At 44.5% G+C, this 14,946-nt stretch overlaps 1 protein-coding gene across 7 annotated transcripts in view; it reads right to left on the bottom strand.

Annotated features, from left to right (window-relative positions):
* The window catches only part of mmp28 (matrix metallopeptidase 28), a 136,195-nt gene that overhangs the window by 61,439 nt on the left and 59,810 nt on the right, over positions 1-14,946 (bottom strand). For all 7 annotated transcript variants that reach the window (XM_069912118.1, XM_069912121.1, XM_069912116.1 and 4 more), the window contains one exon: positions 7,593-7,780. In XM_069912118.1, the coding sequence (XP_069768219.1) occupies positions 7,593-7,780 (188 nt within the window). The remainder of the gene's footprint in view (positions 1-7,592; positions 7,781-14,946) is intronic.

The raw sequence follows: 14,946 nt of genomic DNA, 5'->3' as shown, positions 1-14,946 counted from the left end.
GGATCTTCAGCAGCGTGGACTCGATGCTGTCGACCTCTGCCATCTCGAGTACTTCGACGTTAGGGATGAAAGTGCTCCAATGGATGTTGAGGATGGAGCGGAGATAACGCTGGTGGAAGCGTTCTAGGAGCCGTAGGTGATGCCGGTAGAGGACCCATGATTCGGAGCCAAACAGGAGTGTGGGTATGACAACGGCTCTGTATACGCTTATCTTTGTGAGGTTTTTCAGTTGGTTGTTTTTCCAGACTCTTTTGTGTAGTCTTCCAAAGGCGCTATTTGCCTTGGCGAGTCTGTTGTCTATCTCATTGTCGATCCTTGCATCTGATGAAATGGTGCAGCCGAGATAGGTAAACTGGTTGACCGTTTTGAGTTTTGTGTGCCCAATGGAGATGTGGGGGGGCTGGTAGTCATGGTGGGGAGCTGGCTGATGGAGGACCCATGGTCAGAACACTTCCAATCTCTTTTCAGTGCCAACCGCTCAGTCCAAGATTCCGCCCTGCTCCAGCTCCCTGAACAGTCCCTAAGGCTAGAGCTGGATGAGGTCCTCATCCAGGATGAGACAGATAAAGCAATCGAACAACTGAAAAGTGGCAAAGCAGCAGGTATGGATGGAATCCCCCCAGAGGTCTGGAAGGCTGGCAGCAAAACTCTGCATGCCAAACTGCATGAGTTTTTCAAGCTTTGTTGGGACCAAGGAAAACTGCCTCAGGACCTTCGTGATGCCACCATCATCACCCTGTACAAAAACAAAGGCAAGAAATCAGACTGCTCAAACTACAGGGGAATCACGCTGCTCTCCATTGCAGGCAAAATCTTCGCTAGGATTCTACTAAATAGAATAATACCTAGTGTCGCCGAGAATATTCTCCCAGAATCACAGTGCGGCTTTCGCGCAAACAGAGGAACTACTGACATGGTCTTTGCCCTCAGACAGCTCCAAGAAAAGTGCAGAGAACAAAACAAAGGACTCTACATCACCTTTGTTGACCTCACCAAAGCCTTCGACACCGTGAGCAGGAAAGGACTTTGGCAAATACTAGAGCGCATCGGATGTCCCCCAAAGTTCCTCAACATGATTATCCAACTGCACGAAAACCAACAAGGTCGGGTCAGATACAGCAATGAGCTCTCTGAACCCTTCTCCATTAACAATGGCGTGAAGCAAGGCTGTGTTCTCGCACCAACCCTCTTTTCAATCTTCTTCAGCATGATGCTGAACCAAGCCATGAAAGACCTCAACAATGAAGACGCTGTTTACATCCAGTACCGCACGGATGGCAGTCTCTTCAATCTGAGGCGCCTGCAAGCTCACACCAAGACACAAGAGAAACTTGTCCGTGAACTACTCTTTGCAGATGATGCCGCTTTAGTTGCCCATTCAGAGCCAGCTCTTCAGCGCTTGACGTCCTGCTTTGCGGAAACTGCCAAAATGCTTGGACTGGAAGTCAGCCTGAAGAAAACTGAGGTCCTAACATGACAATCACTCCATGGCAAATCCAATGTCACTGGCTCTCCATTTAGCTCTGGATCACCTGGACAATGGCAACGTACATCAGGCTACAGCTCAGCTATCGACACCATCAGACTCTCAGTGCTGGTCAACAAGCTCCAAAACCTGGTCCTCAGCACCCCAATCGGCTTCTGTGGATCCTTGATTTCTGTGGTAAACCACTGTTGTATTTGTCTGGCTGGCTGTACCTGTGGCCCCACCTACTGGCTCCTGTATAAAGGTGACTGTCCCACAGCTCCCTCTTCAGTGCAGGGCAGTCGAACAGTAGGGCTTCTGTGTTCTTTAGTGAATAAAAGTCTATTGGTTTCTCCACCTCAGTCTGGTGCATCAACTTCCACATTGGAAGACGGCAGTCAGGGCAAATTAGAAACAATGTCTCCTCCTCACTGACTAGCAACACAGACCTCAATGATGCGAGCTGAGCCCACTGCTCTCCTCATTGTTCACACATGACTATGTGACCAGGCATAATTCCAATACCATCTACAAATTTGCTGATGGCACAATGAGAAAGCGTACAGGAGAGAGATAGATCAGCCAGATGAGTGGCGCCACAACAACAATCTTGTACTCAATGATAGCAAAACTAAGGATCTGATTGTGGAATTCAGGAGGGGGAAATCAAGAGAATGTGAACCAGCCCTCATCGAGTGGTCAACAGTGGAAAAGGTGAAGAATTCAAATTCCTGGCTGCCAACATTTCTGAGGATCTGTCAATGCAATTATAAAGAAAGCTCACCAGCGGCTATTCTTCATGAGGAGCTTGCAGAGATTTGGTATGTCACTGAAGACCAATTTCTACAGGTGTACCAAAGAGAGCGTTTTGATTGGTTGCATCACTGTCTAGTACAGAGATGTCAATGCACAGGACAAAAAAAAACTCCGGAGGGTTGTTAACTCAGCCTGCCACATCACGGGCACCAGGCTTCACCCCATTGAGAACACCCTCAAGAGGCGGTGTCTTAAGAAAGCAGCCTCTATCCTCAAGGACCCCACCACCCAGGCTCTGTCTTCCTCACTGTGCTACCATCAGGAGGGAGAGTACAGGGCCCTGAAGACAAGCACCCAATAGCACAAGGACAGTTTCTTCCCCACTGCCATTGGAATTCTGAATGGACAATGAACCACGCATACTACCTCACTTCCCTTATTTTTGCAGTTATTTATTTTTAATGTAATTTTATAGCAATATGGTCATGACAATAAATTCTGATTCTGTTTCATTGTCTGTGGGAGCTTGCTTAACAAAAATTGGTTGGTATATTTCCTTCTTTAGAAGAACCCCTTGGCTGTGAAGGATATTGTGAGGGAGTAGAATTCCCTGCTGTGATAGTTTATTGTCATACACACAAGTACCAGGTACAGATTCACTAAATTCCTGACAGGTAGTTTCCGCACCGACAGGAATCTGTCGCTATCACAGTCACCCAACTTTATTTCATTTTATTTTGCTTTCTAAGTCAGTATCATCAGTCTCCTGCCAGACAGACTGAATTCAAATAATTCTGCTGGGAGAATTGACGTTCAGAGAGTTCTGTGGGAGATATGACCTTCCCACTGTTCTGTGGGCAGACACGGATGTCAGCTCGCAGAAAGTGGCAAGTGGGGCAGATGATTGGCTCAGGCCACTCTGGTATTGGCTGTGGGAGGAACATTGGCCAGGATTCTCTCACCTCCTCCTTAAATCATCCATCAGAATCCTTCACATCTGTCTGAAAACACAGGCATCTTTTGCTGTTGCTCCCAAAGCCCACATCTAGCCATGCTTGTGCCATGGAATGGAGCTGGTTTTAAATCTCAGAGGCCACAAATGGGATTGTGTTGATAAAACATGGAACAGGCTGAGAACGGAGATACAACACAGGAAACAGGATTAGATCAGAAAGCAGAGGAAGGGCTGGGAATCCCAATCGTGAGCAGGAATTCTGAGTTGCTAAAAGTTGGAGACACTTCCATTCCATTGCTAGCTGTAGAGATTTTTGCTGCTAAATTATTTTGGTTCGGGTGAAAAGGTGAAGAATGCAAAGAAGCCTGAAGGAAGAGCACACAAAACCTGGCGTGGAACAGAGTTTAGAAGACAAGCATTGACAGATCAGGGAGTCCGCAGGCCACAGCAGGCCTGAACAGCCTGCTTCAGTCGAAGATTAATTGACGCTGGGGAAATTTTTACATGTGACATTATTTCATTTCTCACCACACATTGAAAAACTTAAAGTGTTCAGGTTTGAACAGGCATCTTGGCAACAATAACCCATGGAAAATCTCTTCAGGGGAAGAGAGTCCTTCTAGTTAAAGTAGGTCCTCACTTTGCACGCTGCAGGGCTGGAAAACATCGTGAAGAGTCTCTGAGACCTTGTGAGACATTTGGAAGGGACTCAGCACCAGGCTCAGAGTTGTCACTGGCATGTCTGGGTAATTTCATTGGGCACAGCTTGGATATACAAATGCCACATGGTGATAATGTTACTGGAACAGATGCATGGATTTAATAATCCGCCAAGCCCAAAGGGCTACGTCACCCTGAGATCCCTCATTAACATTTCTGGTCTTGTTCTATGTGAAAATAATGGAGCTTGAGAGCGCCAAACACCCAGTTTCAGTCCTGATATCGGTTCCCTGTGGAGTCTGCACATTCCCCCTCTGACTGTATGAGTGTTCCATGTTCTTATAGCTTTATGAAGGCCAGTAGGTTAAATGGCCACTGTGAATGGCCTCTGATATGTAGGTAGAATCTCGGGGAAATTGATGGGATGTAATAAGACCAGGTTAGGGGGAAAACGAGTGGAAAACGGAGTCAAGTGCAGCACATAAAAATGCCGGAGAAACTGAGCAGGCCATGGAGCATCAGTGGAAGTGAAAGGCAACCAACATTTCAGGCCATGGGACTTGCTGGGCTTGGTGGCCTCCTCCTACTCATGAAAATATGACATCGGCACTGGCACCTTTCTGAGATTGTGGGGTTAATGTTAATATTGGGTAGTGAACTTAACTGCCAATGCAAGGTACAATTAACATGGAGTTCAGACTGAAGACTTGATGAAAGGTTCTGGCCAGAAAGATCGACCCGCTGGGTTCCTTCTGCAGGTTTGCGTTTTGATGGAGTTCACACTGTCCCACAGCACTTTGATATCCTGTGTTCTGTCTCTTCCTTGTTTATTCAGAGAGTTGTCCGATATAATCCAGAAAATGAATTTATCCCACCCTTCTCAATTCAACTAAGTGGAATCTCTCACAATTCATTTCTCACTGAACCAACTCTCCTTGATTATAACTGAAACAGTGAAACACAGACACTCCAACCCATTTTCCACAGGCAGCCCAGTTAATTGGCCGTACAGTGTCCCGGGACAGAAGCCCTTTGTGCCGTTTCCACTGGGCTACCCTTAACTGGGACACTAATTGCTTTTCCACTGAACACAACTCCTCCCTGGGGATTGGAGTGTTCTCCCTTCGACTGAAAACGGGTGATTTCCTGCTGTCCCTTTCCCACAAGTTTTATCAGCAAATGGTGGGAATATGATTTGGGGATGGGGCGGTTAATCCCCGGCATGAAATGCCGTCATTCGACGCTGGTGTTCTAACAGTTTTCTTTTTCCACTGGAGCCTCATCCTGGGATGAGGTGCCCATAGAAAGGGGGCTTGTGATTGTAGTAAAGATACATAGTAAATGCTGGGGGATCTCAGTGTCCACAGGCGGCAAAGAAAGCCTGAGCCCTTCTTAAAGGTATACGCAGATAGCAGGCAGCCGTTCAGACCTTCAAGAAGGGCTGATATCTTGATGAAGGACTTGGGTCAGAAATGTCAGTGATATATCTTTACCTCCTACAGACATTGTGAGACCGGCCGAGTTCCTCGAGCATTTACTGAGTGTTATAACTAAAACAGTCCTTTCTATTGGTTCTTCCATCCTTCTCACAAGAAGTGGGTAAATGGATTTGTCTTCTTCTTTGGCTTGGCTTCGCAGACGAAGATTTATGGAGGGGTAAATGTCCACGTCAGCTACAGGCTCGTTTGTGGCTGACAAGTCCGATGCGGGTCAGGCAGACATGGTTGCAGCGGTTGCAGGGGAAAATTGGTGGGTTGGGGTTGGGTGTTGATTTTTCCTCCTTTGTCTTTTGTCAGTGAGGTGGGCTCTGCGGTCTTCTTCAAAGGAGGTTGTTGCCCGCCGAACTGTGAGGCGCCAAGATGCACGGTTTGAGGCGAGATCAGCCCACTGGCGATGGTCAATGTGGCAGGCACCAAGAGATTTCTTTAGGCAGTCCTTGTACCTCTTCTTTGGTGCACCTCTGACACGATGGCCAGTGGAGAGCTCGCCATATAACACAATCTTGGGGAGGCGATGGTCCTCCATTCTGGATTTGTAAGCTTGATGCAAAGGACATTTCTTCCACAAGACCATGCAGTGTGGGGAGTGAGTGACTGCAGCGTGTTCAGGAAAGGCAACAAAACTCGGTATAGAAAGTGTTAATATTTCTGCTCCTTTAATGGAAATGTGAGAGACAAGTAAAACTAATATGAAGATATGAAAGATGAAGAAAGCTAGTATGGATATATGTGTAATGAATAAAGCCAGTGTGAATAGGATAAGGGTAGATAATAGAATGTAGTAAAGTTAGTCTGAATAAGATAAGGGTCTTCTAGCCTTAGACAGAATTAGCAAGTTCTGCATATAAGAAGTTAGTAAGCCCTGAGGGTCAGGAAGGTGTGAATAAGGACAAAGGCAGGTTTGTGAATAAGGACAATAAGGACAATGACATGATGGGATACAGACAGGATACCCCCTGGTCCTCCAAGCTCACAGAAACAGCACGTAGGCAGGTAGGATTGCCTAATGGCAAACTCATCCAGGAGGCAGAAGAATGTAAGGGGGAGGGTACTTCTATACTTGAAATGAACTGTATAAAAGTTGGGTGAGCCCCAGTATGTGTGTGTATTCCCAGGGTAAGGGGAAGCACCCAACTTTGCATTGTTGTATAATAAATGTTCTTTGTTCTCAATTTTTGTCTTGAGCAAATTCTGTGAAGGTACTTCTGTTTCTAACAAAAACCAGTGCACAGTTCCCGAATTGTAAACTATTTCTCTTTGCCGCAAACTAAGTGCAGGGAGTGTTCACAGTTGTTTCAAAATGAATTTGATTAAACCAATAAGACAGTAATTGTCTTGGGTACATGGAGTGAACTTTGATGCATGGAGCTCCTTGCAACTGCAGAACACTGGAGCCCAGGGGGAAGATTTAGTAGCTGCAGCAAGATACTCATTGAGGAAATGGGGTCTCTAGGCAAGGAACGGCAATATCACATAATAATACTGTCCACAGAGGGGCTCAAAATAAGAGCAGTGAGATTTAAAGAACCAGGAAAAGAATATTTAATTGTCACAACTCTGTCATTCTGATTTTGATTTTAAGCATGTCAAAGTTTAAAATGCAGACAAAACCAGCACAGATTGATGACACATTCTTTACTTTCTTTAGCCCATCCCTCCCCCACATCCTCATCTCTCGTACTCTCCCACTGCATACACCCATGCCCGTTCTCCATTCCTGACACCAAATCATCATCTTCCCGGCAACTTTGCTCCCCTACACCCTCTCCCAACACCTTCGCCCTTTCACTCCACAGCAGCACCTTTCCCTCTTCTGATGCATTCTCCCTTTCCCCTTCCACTTCTTTCTCCCTCCCTGCAGCCCTACACACCTACCCTTCCCATCCCTACACCCCTATCATACATCTACACCCTCTCCCTTACCCTCTTTGTACACTCACACCTTCCCTCCCTGCCTACACTCTTGCCCTCCACACTTGCCCATGCTCTATTCTTCTATATTCCCCCTTTCCCTCCTCTCTCTCCATACCCCATGTCCCTCCTCTCTCTCTCTCTGTCTCTCTCTACCTCATTTTCCTACTTTAAAGTCTTGAAAGACGAAAAAAAAAGGATCCAAACTAAATGAAGAATGTTCTGGAAAAACTGAGCAGGTCAGGGACCAGGTCAGGAGAAGCAGTTAATGTTTCGTGTGGTAAAATGTTTTGGGTGTGTCACTACTAAAGTCCTCAGGAAATAGAAGGCACAGGCTGCAGCTTACCTTGCTGGGAGTAGCGCTTCACCCGCCTGGGTGCATGGGCCCGTCCGAAGAAGAGAGCCTCCACTCGTCCTGCCCACTGCTCGTGACTCCCGATGTCCTTCACCCCACAGCGCGGCGCACCCATCTGCTTCACCGTCTGCTTGTCCAGAGCACCACTGAGTGGCAGATGGGAAATCCACTGGAACTCCCTGCAGAGAGACCATGGTGGAGAGAAGCAGTGAGCCTTTTGACCTTTGAAACCCAACACCCCCAGCACCGCGCAGCAATTCGACAGTAGAGGCCCCAGATAGTCCGGTTAAATGGTGCCACAGATTAGAAGGTCAGAGCGGCCTAATCCTGGTAGGGTCTTGACTGGAAGCTTCCATTTCTCACCATGGACACTGCCTGACTTGTTGAGTCTCTGCAGCTTCTCTTTGTACACCCAAAATTCTAGCTATTGGCATCACTGGGGGGTTGCAGGGTGTGTGGACCATACTGACTGACACCACCAGAGGGGGAGACACCAAAATAACTGCCTATAAAATATTTGTTCCATGTTTCAGCAGAAATGTATTATTTTTTATAAAAATATCCCTGTAATTAGTTATAACAACAAAAACATTTTTTGTATGCCCAGCTTACAGGTATTAATATACCTACAAGGTTAAAACTCGATGCTAATTTACTTTTTGAACCTTCTACTGCACTCTGGTCAGAGGTGTCATTATTACCCAATGACAACGATGCTTCGAATCACATGGCTTCATCTGCACGTGCTACAAATACGCGCTGTAGCTTTCGTTGCTGCCATGTGTACGATATTTTAATTTTGCTAGTTGTCTATCTCACTATTATTCAGTGATATATGGGAATTACCACTTATGAATAACATTAGCACAAAAAACATTACTAAGCATTCTGTAAAATCTGGTATGGGAGGAGGTCCATCGGGAGTGGGGGGTAGGTGTGATGACACCAACCCTTGTAACATCACTGATTCCAGCTTCAGCAGTGAGTGGATTCCCCTGCTGACGCATGTGGGGGCCATAGATCCTGAGGCTGAACTCCTCCATCAAATTGCTTCTAAAATCACAGCACGAACAAATTAATTTAAAAGCCACTCTGATGTTGTTTCGGTGCAAAGAGGATATTGACTGATAGTCGAGAGATGTTCCTCAGGTTGGGCTTACTTTAACCAATCCCAAAGCAGGCCTCACTTCTCGATGAAAGCTCCTTCAATGCAAGTGGCCTACATTCACTCATAGACTTGAAATACGGAGGACTTTCAATCAAGGAGTGTTGTGTTTGAGGCCACGACAGATAGCTGACTGTTTTTACAAGTATGTGTATTATAATCAGTTCTGGCAGTGTGTTGCACATCCGCAAGGATCCAATCATATCTAGTAATTAAGTTGCAGACACAATTCTGCTATAGAGAGCACAACAGCCTCTCATCTCAGGAAAGGAACTTAGAACACTACAGCACCATACAGGCCCTTCAGCCCTCGATGTTGTGCCAATCCATATACTCCTTTAAAAAAAGTACTAACCGCTCCCTACCCCATAATCCTCTATTTTTCTTTCACCCATGTGCCTATTAAATGCCCCCAATGTTTCAGCCTCTACCACCATCCCTGGCAAGGCATTCCAGGTCCCCACAACTCTCTGTAAAAAAAGCTACACTTTTCTCCCTTCACTATGTACACATGTCCTCTGGTGTTTGCTGATCCTTCCCTGGGGAAAAGGTGTTGGCTGTTACCTTATCGATGCCTCTGAGAATCTTTTAGATCTCTTTTAAAGTCTCATCTCATCCTCTGCACTCCAAAGAGAAAAGTCCCAGCTCTGCTAACCTTGCCTCATCTATATAAGTCTCCTTCATCTATATAAGTCTCCATAAGGAGTCCCATCCTGAAATATTGACTGCCCATTTCTACCCGTGGACACTGTCTAGCCCGCTGAGTTCCTCCAGCTTCTCTGTTCACTTAAGGGTCCAACATCTGCAGTTTGTGTGTTTCTCTGCTTTTCTGTGGCTTAAAGATACCCTTTCAAGTGGAGATACAATATCCTGTGGCCCCATTCAGAGGCTGGAGACCTTTCTCCTGTAGATTCAATCTTCATCAATGTCACTGGGCAAAAATCAGTGAGTGATGCATTGAGGAATGAAGTCCATCAACTGCTGAAAAGAGGGGTCATTCTGCCCCAGGAGGAGCCAAATTAGCTTTGTGTCAACTGCGCAGTGCCCTGATATGCCATTAAAGAGCCGTGTGCCCCAGGAGTGAAGGAAACCACGCAAGGAAACCACGCAAAGGTCTTTCCTCCCTGATCTCACTTAGTTGCAGAGAGTCTTTTGAGTTGGGGATCTGATTAGGTCGGAAGGCTGGATAGAACTGGGGATAAGATAACGGGGAGGGGAACCGAACCTGGAGAAGTTAGTCTGTGGACATCAATAAGATAGTTTTTAATTATTTTTTTAATCTAGACCTATGGCATGGTAACAGGTCATTTCGGTCCACGAGTCCATGCCGCATAATTTACAATCCATTAACCAACACCCCCAGTACGTTCCGAACAGTGGGAGGAAATGGGAGCCCCCGGAGAAACCCCATGCAGACATGGGGAGAATGTACAAACTCCTTACAGACAGCGCAGGGCCTCGAACCCCAGCCCAGTCACAATTGCTGGTGCTGTAAAGGTGTTGCACTAAGAGGAGTCACGTGATGAAGTAGTGGCCGGACAGTGAACTCCAGCCCTCTCCAGAAAAGTCGGAAAAAATAAAGGAAAACACAAAGGCACAAAAATAAAAATTAAAGTAAAGTGAGTATAAAGGTGGAAAGAAGATGGCGACGAAAAAAGAAAAATCAAAACCAACGGTAAGAAGAGAGGAAGAGAAGACAACGGAAGAAGAAGGAGAAGGCCTCACCTGTTCGGAGAGGCCCGCGGTGGAGAGAGAAACCTGCTCCCTCAGGCCGGTAGAAAGTGGACTACAAAAATGGCTCGCTGAGCCGAGTAAAAGTGCGCAACCGCGCATGCGCAATGTGCATGCAAAAAAACACACCGACGGGAGGGGTGACCAGCTGGGGAGTCGATCTCCACAGCCGGCAATGACAGCTGCAGAAAAGCAGCAGCAAGAGGAGAACATAGAAGACAACGAAAACAAGAAAGAAGAGAAGAAAAGGACAACAAAGAAACAACAGATGGCCAACCCAGAGGAAGAAGAAGAGGAAGAGGAAGAGTACAGTGAAATAGAAGAAGAAGGGAAAGGCAAGACAAAGGATATACTTTCTCTTATTAAAGAATACATGGATTCATTTAAAGAATGGCAAGCACAAGAATTTAGTGATTTAAGAAGAAGAATAAACAGTACAGAGAGAAAGTGAATAAAATAGATATGACCTTATCAGAAATGGGAAAAAGAATGGACAAGGTGGAAGAATGAGAAGCAGCAGTAGAAATGGAGGTAGAGGACTTAAAAAAGAAATTAGAGGAATCTAATAAAAAAGTTAAAGAGACACAAGAGCTGTTAGCTCAGAAAATAGATATAAAATAGATATAATGGAAAATTATAACAGAAGAAATAACATAAAGATAGTGGGCCTTAAGGAAGACGAAGAAGTTTATATGAGAGAGTTTATTAAAGATTGGATCCCCAGGATCTTAGGATGTCCAGAACTACAGCAAGAAATGGAAATAGAAAGGGCACATAGAGCATTGGCCTTTAAACCACAACCACAACAAAAGCCAAGATCTATTTTAGTAAAATTCCTAAGATATACTACAAGAGAAAAGGTACTGGAGAAAACAATGGAGAAAGTAAGAGAGGACAACAAGCCACTGGAGTACAAAGGGCGAAAAATCTTTATTTATCCAGATATAAGTTTTGAACTCCTGAAGAAGAGAAAGGAGTTCAATACAGCAAAGGCGATTTGATGGAAGAAAGGGTATAAATTTATACTAAAGCATCCAGCGGTATTGAAAATATTTATTCCAGGACAGCAAAACAGACTATTCTCGGATCCAGAGGAAGAACGAAAATTTGCAGAACAATTACAAAATAGACTGAGAGATGAAGACGTGTAACGAGAATACAAAAGACTGCGAACTAAAAAGACACATAAGTTTTGAACTCCTGAAGAAGAGGAAGGAGTTCAATACAGCGAAAACGATCTTATGGAAAAAAACTATTCTCGGATCCAGAGGAAGCAACGAAATTTGCAGAACAACTACAAAACAAGCAGAGAGATGAAGACATGTAATAAGAGTAAAAATGACCACGATCTATATGTATGTGGGTAAAGAGGTATATGTGTGTGTATATATATATATATATATATATATATATATATATATAGTGTGCATACATGAATGTATCCGTATTTAGAGGAAAATATATAGAGTATAGACAAGAATTAATAAGGGAAGGAAATGGAATAGAGGGAATAAGGAGGGAATTAAAAGAGTGACCTTTGTTACATATGAAAAGTGAAATCTTTTCTGGGGGGGGCTGGGTGGAGAGGAGTTACAGTCACTGCAAAATCAGCTGACGCTTGCGAGTGAATTCGCAAATCCAAATGGAGAGGGGAGATGTGGTTGTCCGACAAGGGATAAAGAACAACTCAGGAGGGGAAGGGGAGATTGGGGCTAAAGAAGTTTTAAATAGGAGAATAAGGAAAATGTTTGATGTTTTAGGAATGTTGTCTTATAAAGCGTTCAAAACAAGAAAACAGAAATGGATAAGAAGGAAAGGTAATGAAGGAGAAACGGAAAAGGAAGATAAACAAAGTATAAAATGGCTAGTTGAACTATATGACTTTAAATATTAATGGAATACATAACCAAATTAAAAGGAAGAAACTGCTAAATTTACTGAAAAAATAAAAAATTGATATAGCATTTGTGCAAGAAACACATTTAACTGAATTGTAGCACAAGAAATTAAAAAGAGATTGGGTAGGACACGTAACAGCAGCATCGTATAATTCAAAAGCAAGAGGAGTAGCTATATTAATTAGTAAAAATGTGCCATTTAAAATAGAAGAGGAAATAATAGATCCAGCAGGGAGATATGTAATGATAAAAGGTCAGATATATTCGGAGTTTTGGAATCTACTCAATGTATATTCACCTAACGAAGAAGATCAAAAGTTTATGCAAGATATCTTTTTGAAGATAGCAGATACGCAAGGGAACATATTAATAGGAGTGGATTTCAACCTTAATTTGGATTCAAATATGGACAAAACTGGGAAAAAAATTAACAGAAAGAACAAAGTAACCAAATTTGTAATTAAATCAATGGAAGAAATGCAACTTTTGGATATATGGAGGAAACAACACCCAAAGGAAAAGGAATATTCATATTACTCGGGTAGACATAAAACATACTCAAGAATAGACCTATTTTTGTTATCAGCTCGTATGCAAGATAGAGTAAGAAAAACAGAATATAAAGCTAGAATACTATCGGACCATTCACCCTTAATATTGACAATAAAGTTAGAGGACATCCCTCCAAGAATGTATCTTTCTTCTTTGGCTTGGCTTCGCGGACGAAGATTTATGGAGGGGGTAAAAAGTCCACGTCAGCTGCAGGCTCGTTTGTGGCTCACAAGTCCGATGCGGGACAGGCAGACACGATTGCAGCGGTTGCAAGGGAAAATTGGTTGGTTGGGGTTGGGTGTTGGGTTTTTCCTCCTTTGCCTTTTGTCAGTGAGGTGGGCTCTGCGGTCTTCTTCAAAGGAGGTTGCTGCCCGCCAAACTGTGAGGCGCCAAGATGCACGGTTTGAGGCGTTATCAGCCCACTGGCGGTGGTCAATGTGGCAGGCACCAAGAGATTTCTTTAGGCAGTCCTTGTACCTTTTCTTTGGTGCACCTCTGTCACGGTGGCCAATGGAGAGCTCGCCATATAATACGATCTTGGGAAGGCGATGGTCCTCCATTCTGGAGACGTGACCCATCCAGCGCAGCTGGATCTTCAGCAGCGTGGACTCGATGCTGTCGACCTCTGCCATCTCGAGTACTTCGACGTTAGGGGTGTAAGCGCTCCAATGGATGTTGAGGATGGAGCGGAGACAACGCTGGTGGAAGCGTTCTAGGAGCCGTAGGTGGTGCCGGTAGAGGACCCATGATTCGGAGCCGAACAGGAGTGTGGGTATGACAACGGCTCTGTATACGCTTATCTTTGTGAGGTTTTTCAGTTGGTTGTTTTTCCAGACTCTTTTGTGTAGTCTTCCAAAGGCGCTATTTGCCTTGGCGAGTCTGTTGTCTATCTCATTGTCGATCCTTGCATCTGATGAAATGGTGCAGCCGAGATAGGTAAACTGGTTGACCGTTTTGAGTTTTGTTTGCCCGATGGAGATGTGGGGGGGCTGGTAGTCATGGTGGGGAGCTGGCTGATGGAGGACCTCAGTTTTCTTCAGGCTGACTTCCAGGCCAAACATTTTGGCAGTTTCCGCAAAGCAGGACGTCAAGCGCTGAAGAGCTGGCTCTGAATGGGCAACTAAAGCCCATTTTTTTTTATTTAAAGTATTTAAAGAATAATACCTAGTGTCACCGAGAATATTCTCCCAGAATCACAGTGCGGCTTTCGCGCAAACAGAGGAACCACTGACATGGTCTTTGCCCTCAGACAGCTCCAAGAAAAGTGCAGAGAACAAAACAAAGGACTCTACATCACCTTTGTTGACCTCACCAAAGCCTTCGACACCGTGAGCAGGAAAGGGCTTTGGCAAATACTAGAGTGCATCGGATGTCCCCCAAAGTTCCTCAACATGATTATCCAACTGCACGAAAACCAACAAGGTCGGGTCAGATACAGCAATGAGCTCTCTGAACCCTTCTCCATTAACAATGGCGTGAAGCAAGGCTGTGTTCTCGCACCAACCCTCTTTTCAATCTTCTTCAGCATGATGCTGAACCAAGCCATGAAAGACCCCAACAATGAAGACGCTGTTTACATCCGGTACCGCACGGATGGCAGTCTCTTCAATCTGAGGCGCCTGCAAGCTCACACCAAGACACAAGAGAAACTTGTCCGTGAACTACTCTTTGCAGATGATGCCAAGAATGTATAGATGGAGATTAAACCCCATGTTACTTAAAAGGCAGGATTTTAGAGAATTTATTGAAAGACAAATTAAAATGTATTTTGAAATAAATACGAAATCAGTGAAAGATAAGTTTATACAATGGGATGCAATGAAACCATTCATTAGAGGGCAAATAATAAGTTATGTAACCAAGATGAAAAAGGACTATAATCAGGAAACAGAGCAGTTGGAAAGGGGAATAGTAAATATAGAAAAAGAATTAGCAATGAAGGAAGATACAACTAAAAGAAGAGAATTGGCAGATAAAAAAATAAAATATGAAACACTAC

The sequence above is a fragment of the Narcine bancroftii genome, chromosome 14 (genome assembly GCF_036971445.1).
Source record: "Narcine bancroftii isolate sNarBan1 chromosome 14, sNarBan1.hap1, whole genome shotgun sequence".
Lineage (NCBI taxonomy): Eukaryota > Metazoa > Chordata > Chondrichthyes > Torpediniformes > Narcinidae > Narcine > Narcine bancroftii.
The sequence above is the reverse complement of the archived record's forward strand: the minus strand, read 5'-3'. Positions and strand labels throughout refer to the sequence as shown.